This window comes from Arachis ipaensis, chromosome B8 (assembly GCF_059453495.1).
Source record: "Arachis ipaensis isolate K30076 ecotype BB chromosome B8, ASM5945349v1, whole genome shotgun sequence".
Lineage (NCBI taxonomy): Eukaryota > Viridiplantae > Streptophyta > Magnoliopsida > Fabales > Fabaceae > Arachis > Arachis ipaensis.
The window spans coordinates 96,802,508-96,811,093 of NC_142443.1; the positions used below are offsets into that span (position 1 = coordinate 96,802,508).

Sequence of the window (8,586 nt, forward strand, 5' to 3'; positions counted from 1 at the left end):
CTATTGTGAAATTGTTTGACAATTAATATTACTTCTTAAAGGGTTGCTTGCATGTTCAATTCACTACTTTCAATAACATCTTTACCATGCATGCTATGTGTTTGTGAAAAAGCCCGTATGGCATTGTACATTATTTTTAATTATTCTATTCTACTACTTTAGTGCCTGTTTTTCACAAACCCCTTTTATATTTTATTAATTAAATATAATTGTCAATAGAAACAGGTTGTTAGTTTGAAAGGGTTGGTAATCTAACTTGGACATTGAATGCTTAATCTATGCTACTCATGCCTTTGCCGGCATACCAATAAACATCCTGCATTTAATTGCCATCACATGCACTTGCTATATTACCTTTGATGAACTTTTCACATGTAGTCTAGACCATGTGTTAACGACATACTTCTTTACCGTGCATTGATTATCACTCATAATATTCACTCCCTTGTTTGAACCCTTAGCTTTACATATTACTTTCTTTTTCCTTTTTCAAGATGGCCATCAAGAAAGGTAAAGAGAAAGCTACTCCCAAACCTCTAGCAAGGAGAGAAACAAAAAGAGCATTAATGGTGGAACCATCTTCAACAGCGGTGAAATCCTCAACAAAATGAATCAAGAGGATCAACAAGGTCAATGAAAAAGAGAAAGCCTTTCCAGCAAAGGACACTACGCGGTTCACTAACCGCTACTGTGAGCAGATATTCCCCATCCTGGATGAAAGAAATTATAATAATGAATATCTTCTTATTCTCCCGACCAACATTGCTGAATTTGTTGAGCCCCGCATTGAGTGAAGACAATGGGATTCCTACGGAGACAGCCACGGCAGGTTAATCTTTCATGGGTAGTCGAATTCTACTCCAATTTTCACATGCCAACCATGCAGTTTGTCTATGTCCGTCAGAAGCAAGTCCCCATAACTGAAGAGGCCATTCAACAAGCTTTAGATCTTTCCCCTGCTCCCAAAGGATTGGACGCATTCCAAGAAGCCTCACTCAAGCGCCAGACATACCAATTTGACTGGGACGCCGTTCTCAAAATTATCGCATAACCTGGCAGCATATGGATCTACGGATACCATCGTTCTCGACCTAAGGGCATATTGGCTTCAGCACTCACCTTGGAGGCTCGAGTATGGGCACGGATCATGTCCCATTACGTCTTTCTGAGCACTCACGAGTCCTCCTTCACCGCCGACATGGCTGTTTTACTCTGGTGTATCCTTACAGACCAGCACCTCAATCTACCAAGACACATTCGGTATGCTATGGGACACGTACAAATTGCGGGCAACCTACCCTTTTTCGCCTTGGTTTCAGATATAGTCTCAGCAGTCGGAGTCTCCTATAAAGCTGGGGACACCAAGGCCATGATTCCACGAGATGATCAATACGTCCCAAACAGGAAGTATATCAGACCTCCAGCAGCCACTATCAACCGGAACACAAAACCAACAGAAGATATCCCCTCTTCTTCCACATCACAAGCACCTTCAACAAACCAACTGCTCCATCAGATACTTGAGAGGCTAGACCAGCTTGACCAAAAAGGAAAGCAAAGAGAGCGCCGTAACAAGCGCATATTTACATATCTCAAGAAGCTACTTGTTGGTAACCACCCACCTAAAGAAGACCCAGACACCCCGGACTCCACTTCATTTACCAGCCCAGGGAGCCATGACGGTTCCAATGGTGGAGATGCTGCTACCAGCCCCCCGTTGTAACGGCCTAGCCCCGAAGAAACGGCGCTTTTTCGGGATCAAACAGAATTTTTACAGAATTTTTAGGAATTTCTATGCATATAAGCACCTCCACTGCACAGGTGCTGCGTCATCAAGCTGCTGAGTCAGCAGCTTGATTGCACAGGACACCTCTCCTAATCTAAGTAGGCACGTCGCGAAGAGTTACGTTTTTGAGCCACTTCGGGCCCGAATTTCAAAATTCTGATTTCCGTGGTTAGTCTCTATGTGGCAAGCCGGTCACGAATTTCGAGAGAAAAATTATATTAATATAATATTCATATATTATTATTTTATTCAGAATATTATATTATTATCTTCTCTACTGTGATTAATGTTGATCTATGTTTAGTAATATAATAACTGAGCTTGAAATGTACCGGTAACGAATAATACCAGCATTCTTAGATGAACTTAGCACTGCTAATGCTTCATCATATATCTTTTACTCTTATGATTATCCAGTTACTAGTGTCATTTACACTAAGTAACTTAATTTTTATCCATTAGTAGTGTAATTACTTAAGTTCTAATACATCTAGTTTTAGTAATTATCCTTTTCTGAGATATTTTGACAAGTAACTTTTGGATAATCATCATCCAAAAGCCACGGCCTCCCTTGGACAGCTTGGCTATCATTTTTGTTCTTGGAAAAGCTTAGAACACCATGAAAGAAAACCATGAAGCTTCCATGAACACCTGAGCTACTTTCTCCGTTCTTTCTCAAACCGAAACCCCTATCAAAAATCTAATCTTACCAAAGTGTTCACCTCTTCCTCCTCTTCATTTCTATGTCACTTTTCATGGAGTAAATCAAGGTATGAAGGCTGCTCCTCCTCCTTGAAGATTCGGCCATGGTGGTTCCTTAAGTTAATGATGTTTTCTTCATGTTTTCTCTTAGGATCTCTTATTCAATCACCAAAAGCTCCAAGAAAACGTGATTTCTAGTTACCTTAAGGTGAGGAAAACTTTCTTTTCATCATCATGAAGCTTCAGCCTTCATGGTTCATAAGATTCTAAAGTTGTTTTTGATGTTAAAATAGGCGTAAAAGTGCTTCTGGAAGCTTGTTTTTAGTGCAATCTTGGACAGCAGCAAAAGAGGTAAGGTTTGGTAAATTAATCAATGATTGGCTGTATTCTTGAAGTGTTAAACCAGATCTTGTTGCTTGAGATTTGATTTTGGGTGTTTGTGTGATGGTTTGATAATGGAAACTTGTTGTTTAATGCTTGAAAATCATGTTTATAATGGTTTTGAAGTGGCTGTTGGTGCTGCTGGAAAACGTGACATTCCAGCCATGAAAATCATGATTTTTTATGCATATTTGATGTGTATTTGATGGTTGAAAAGTTTCTCTTTGGTTTGATAAAAATCGGGTTCAAATCGGTTTCCGAAAAGATTGAAAAACTAGCTGAAAATCAAGCAGAAATCTGATGAACTTTTGGAAAAAAAAATGTTTTTGGTTTTTGGAAGAACATGAAAACGTGTATTCAAGGAGTTTTGGGGTCAAAATGCAATTATTAAAAAGTTTGGAGTTGAAAATTAATTAATCAAAAGTTGAGGGGCTAAAGTGCAAATAATAAAAGTTATAGGGGTCAAAGTGCAATTTCCAAGAAGTTTGGGGGTCAAAATGCAATTTTTGAAAGTTAAATAAAATATTATTATTTTAATAATAAAATATTAATATATTATTTTATTAATAATATTATTTTAATAATAATATTATTTTATTAATAATAATAAAATATTAATAAAAAGACAGTTTTCCTTGAAAGCCTCAAGAAGGCAGATTTGAGTCCAAAATTCTCTAATTTCCTTTACTAAACACCTAAGAAGAGGTATAAGAGAAGATATAGAGGTATATGAGGTAAATAAACAAGATTTTGAAACCTGTGTTTAAGTTAAAAAGAAAAGGAGTTAAAAGTGATATAGCTGTGTACCTGACCTTACAGAGTAAACAGAGAATTGTAAAATGAGATTTCTGTGATGTTCTAATGCTTGATTTATGATGATTGCTAAGTGATGGAGAGTATGGTTATATGTGAATTATGAGCCTTCGGGCAATGCTTGTGAATGTTGTGCGAGGACGCCCGTATTGTGATGTTGCTTCCCAGACAGGCTGCGGTAGAGTAGTACCAGCCCTGCAAGCTGAATGCTTGGTAGAGGCCTGACTCGCATACCTGCGGTATATTGAGATTTGAGCAAATACCAGCCCTGCAAGTCGAGAGTACTTGGTAGAGGGTATGCGGTACTTAATCTGGGATTAAGTTCTGGGAAGGCCTTATCTGACCTGGAGGGTCGGATTGCGTCGGGTGCGGGTCGAAACCGACAAATGAGCTCATTACCTGTAGTAGGGACAGACATACATCATACTTGTTTGTGCATTATTTATTGCTAATCTTCTTATGTTCTTGTTCTATTCCTTGTTTGTTTGAGCATAACTGTGTGATTGCATATTAATGTGTGAATGTGTATTTATTTCCTATTTTCTCTCTTGCTCATGTGTTAGTTTATGTTGCTGTTATGTACATATTACTCTATATTTATTTATACTTCTATGACCACGGACATTATAAATGAACTTAACTGTAAACCCCGACCTTACTAAGAACTCCCCAGTTCTTACCCCTTACACCTCTACAGATGGACACGGGAGTCCTATTCTACGAGATTGATCCACCGTACATCCACGAGGACCCGGTGTGTGGCGAGTATTACATCTATTGTGCGGTACTTCGTATCCGTAATTATGTAGTTCATGGTAGACCTTTCCAGTACCCTATTAGGACAGCATACTTTAATCCTAATGCACCCTATGACTTTCCTTTATCTTGGTTACACCCCGGCGGACCTGGGATACCTCATCCTGAGGAGCAGATGCCACCTCCACCTGACTATCCTCTTCCACCTGAACCTCCTATACCTGATGAGCCTATACCTGCCCAGCTTATCCATGAGGCACCTCCTGCACCTTTTGTCCTTGATGAGTAGGGTGTTCCTGTGTTGCCACCCGAGCTTGATCCTTTACCTGAGCCGATCGAGCCTCCTGTCTTTGATGAGCAGCAGGGACATGAGTATGATCAGATCATGGAGGCACCACCTCCTTCTCCAGACTGTATTTTGTTTGGTAGCTATCCTTTTATGGTTTTTGTGGCCAACAGTGGTTCCTCTGCTATCACTCCGGCAGAAGAAGAGGACGAGGAAGAAGAAGATCTAGAGGAAGATCCTAACTTCATAGTTATCTCCTATGACAGCGATGACCATGAGCCAGGCGAGGCGCCAGCAGGCGAGCATCACCATTCGCCTGGTGATTTTCCGTGAGGTACTCTGGACCAGGATTGAGGAGACTTTTTGAGACGCCTAGTCTAACTTCAGTACATTAGAGTGTCTCCCTCACTTTTGTTAGCATGATTAGAGGGAATAGGCATATCATAGAGTTAGGCTAGCCTGGGTGCCAACTTAGGGGCTTTTGGTCAGGCCAGGCCCTGGGGCGTCTTTTGTACATATATGTATATACTATATAAGTCACTGACTTAGGGGTGCTGTACTATAGCTCTATGCTTATATAACTGAACCACTTATGTAACATGATGTATATTATAGTGTGTTGTTCCATATTCTGTTATCTTTTGTCTTATGTATGTGAACGTTTAATTATCCCTTGATATATGAAAAGTATGCAACTTTAAATTATTCTTGTTAAAAAAAAATTTACTTGTAAAATTCGCGGGGTTTTAACAATGTACAGGCTTATATTTATTAATTAATAATACAAAAAGGAAAAACAAGTTGGTAACATTTGATTTCTAGTATGATCTAGACATGCTAGAAGTTGGGTTGTTACAATTTGGTATTAGAGTGGTTCTTCCTGTTAGAGCATGGGGAATGGACTGAATCATGCTTTATTGCATGCTCTGTGGTGTGTCTCATGCTTATAGGGTATCTATGTGATATGTGTTGCATGAATGTCTTTGTGCTTTCATTCTGATAATGTTCACGCCCAACTTGAGGTATTAAGACTGATCACCTTGGTATTGATTGTTTGGTATGAACAGAATCAGGATGCCTCCACGGAGACGTAGCGATCGGGAAGGGTCTACTGTTAACAATCCGTCACGAAACGATGATAATCTGTTTGCTGCGATTCACGCTATGGCTGAGGCTGTGCGTGAAACGGCGACTGCTACTACACGAGCAGTTAACCGTTTGGGGGAATGTAATGGAGAGCGTAACAATGACCGTAATGGTGAGAATGGTGGGAACGGTGATGGAGATAACATGAATCATGATAGGCCTATGACATTAGCTGCTTTCTTGAAAGTTAATCCACCGAAGTTCAAGGGTACGACTGTAGCAACTGAAGCTGATAATTGGTTCCGAGGCATAGAAAGGTCCTTGAGGGCACAGCATGTCCCGGAAGAACAGTATGTAGAATTTGCTACTTATATGTTGGAAGGGGATGCTCAGCACTGGTGGCAGGGCATTCAACGTTTACTGCAGCAAGATGAGGGTAATATTTTGTGGGATGTTTTTAAAGAAGATTTCTATAAGAAGTACTTTCCTAGAGCTACTCGTGAGGCAAAGGAGATAGAGTTGATGCAGTTAAAACAGGGAAGTATGTCTGTTGCTGAGTATACAAGGAAGTTTGAAGATTTATGTCGTTTTTCCAAGGTTTGTCAAGGGAATCCAGTAGATTTCGAAGAGTGGAAATGTTTGAAATTTGAAGGGGGACTCCGTGAAGATTTGTTGAACTCAGTGGTTCCATTGGAAATACGAAATTTTGTGGAGTTGGTTAATAAGAGTCAGCTAGTAGAGGACTGTGCTAAGAAGATAGCTGCAGCTCAGATGAATCGCCCAGGATCTTCTTTTCAGAATTATAATCGGTATACAGCTCCTCAGGGAAGGAATTTTAAGCAGGGAGCAATGCCTTCACGAAGGTACAATCAGAATAGAAATGTTCATGCACGTCCTACAGGAGGAATAGAGGAAGAATGAGACAGGATATGGGTAAGCGACCTCAGCAGGCGCAGATGCGACCAGTATGTAGGCAGTGCGGAAAGGAGCATGGAGGTAGACCTTGTCAGCTTACAGGCGTTATCTGTTTTTCTTGTGGTCAGCCTGGACATATGGCTAAGGACTGTCCGAAGAAGCCAGTACAAGGAATAGATAGGTCGCGACAGCAAGGACGTGTGTTTGCTATGACTGCTGATGACGCAATGAAATCAGACTCCCTAATTCAAGGACAGTGTTATGTCAAATCTCGACTCTTAACTGTACTGTATGACTCTGGTGCATCACATTCATTTATTTCTGAGACTGTTGCGCATGAGTTGGGATTAGATTTCACCATGTTAAATTATAATCTAATTGTTCGTACACCCACATCTCAAAATGCCTTGACTAGTCAAGTATGTCAACAGGTGCCTTTTGTTATTGAGGCTAGGACTTTTATACATGACTTGGTTTGTTTGCCTTTGTGTGGTTTAGATATTATCTTAGGTCTAGATTGGTTGTCCAAGCATCATGTTTTCCTTGATTGTTTTAAATGAATTGCTACATTTCCATCATCTGAAATGCACACTGAACCAGTTGAGTCTTGTACTTTCTATTTGAATTCCCTAAGAGTTATTTCTAGTAATAGTGGGTTAGAGGGTTACGTTCTACTATCGGCTAGCTCAGAAACTAATGAACAAGACTTGGAGCAAATCCGAGTGGTGAAGGAGTTTCCTGATGTTTTTCCGGATGATATACCTGAGTTTCCACCTCAGAGAGAGATAGAGTTTAGTATTGATCTGGTTCCTGGAGCCGGACCAATTTCTATAGCACCGTATTGGATGTCACCGTTGGAACTAGCAGAGTTAAAGAAGCAGTTGAATGAATTGCTGGGGAAGAAGTTTATTCGTCCGAGTATATCACCATGGGGAGCTCCAGTGTTACTAGTGAAGAAGAAGGATGGTGGAATGAGGTTATGTGTGGATTATCGGCAATTGAACAAGATCACAATCAAGAACAAGTATCCACTCCCAAGGATAGATGATCTGATGGACCAGCTGAGAGGTGCGACAGTATTCTCGAAGATTGATTTGCGGTCAGGTTACTATCAAATCCGGGTGAAGGAATCAGATATACCTAAGACTGCCTTTTGAACTAGGTACGGTCACTATGAGTATACGGTTATGTCCTTTGGACTGACTAATGCTCCTGCTGTATTCATGGATTATATGAATCGCATTTTTTGTCCGTATCTAGATCAGTTTGTGGTAGTCTTTATAGATGATATCCTCATCTATTCCAAGACAGAAGAAGAACATGGAAAGCATTTGAGGATTGTGCTGCAAATATTAAGAGCACGGAAGCTATATGCGAAGTTGTCGAAATGTGAGTTTTGGGTGACAGAAGTGGCATTCTTGGGACATGTGATCACACGAGATGGAATAACTCTAGATCCTTTAAAGATCGAGGCCGTAGTACAATGGAAACAACCCAAAACAATTACAGAAGTTCGTAGTTTTTTGGGGTTAGCAGGATACTATCAGCGGTTTATCAAGGGTTTTTCACAGATAGCTTTACCTTTGACTCGCCTTACTAGGAAGGAAGTTCCGTTTGAGTGGACAGAGAAGTGTGAAGAAAGCTTTGAAACTTTAAAGAAAAAGTTGACGACGGCGCCAGTTTTGGTGTTACCAGACCCACAGGAACCTTTTGAGGTGTATTGTGATGCTTCTTTCAAGGGACTTGGATGTGTATTGATGCAGCATAGGAATGTGGTAGCTTACGCTTCGAGACAACTAAGACCTCACGAAAGGAACTATCCGACACATGATTTGGAATTAGCAGTAGTGGTCTTTGCACT

General features: G+C 40.3%; 1 protein-coding gene across 1 annotated transcript; it reads left to right on the forward strand.

Annotated features, from left to right (window-relative positions):
- Positions 1–6,739: 6,739 nt before the first annotated feature.
- Positions 6,740–7,235, forward strand: LOC148548927 (uncharacterized). Its single transcript, XM_088495672.1, has 2 exons — positions 6,740–7,144; positions 7,224–7,235. Exons 1-2 carry the CDS (start codon positions 6,740–6,742, stop codon positions 7,233–7,235), a joined length of 417 nt encoding a protein of 138 aa, XP_088351798.1.
- Positions 7,236–8,586: the final 1,351 nt, after the last annotated feature.

Coding starts and splice junctions, on each gene's coding strand:
- LOC148548927 (XM_088495672.1), top strand. CDS start 6,740: ATGGGTAAGCGACCTCAGCAGGCGCAGATGCGACCAGTATGTAGGCAG.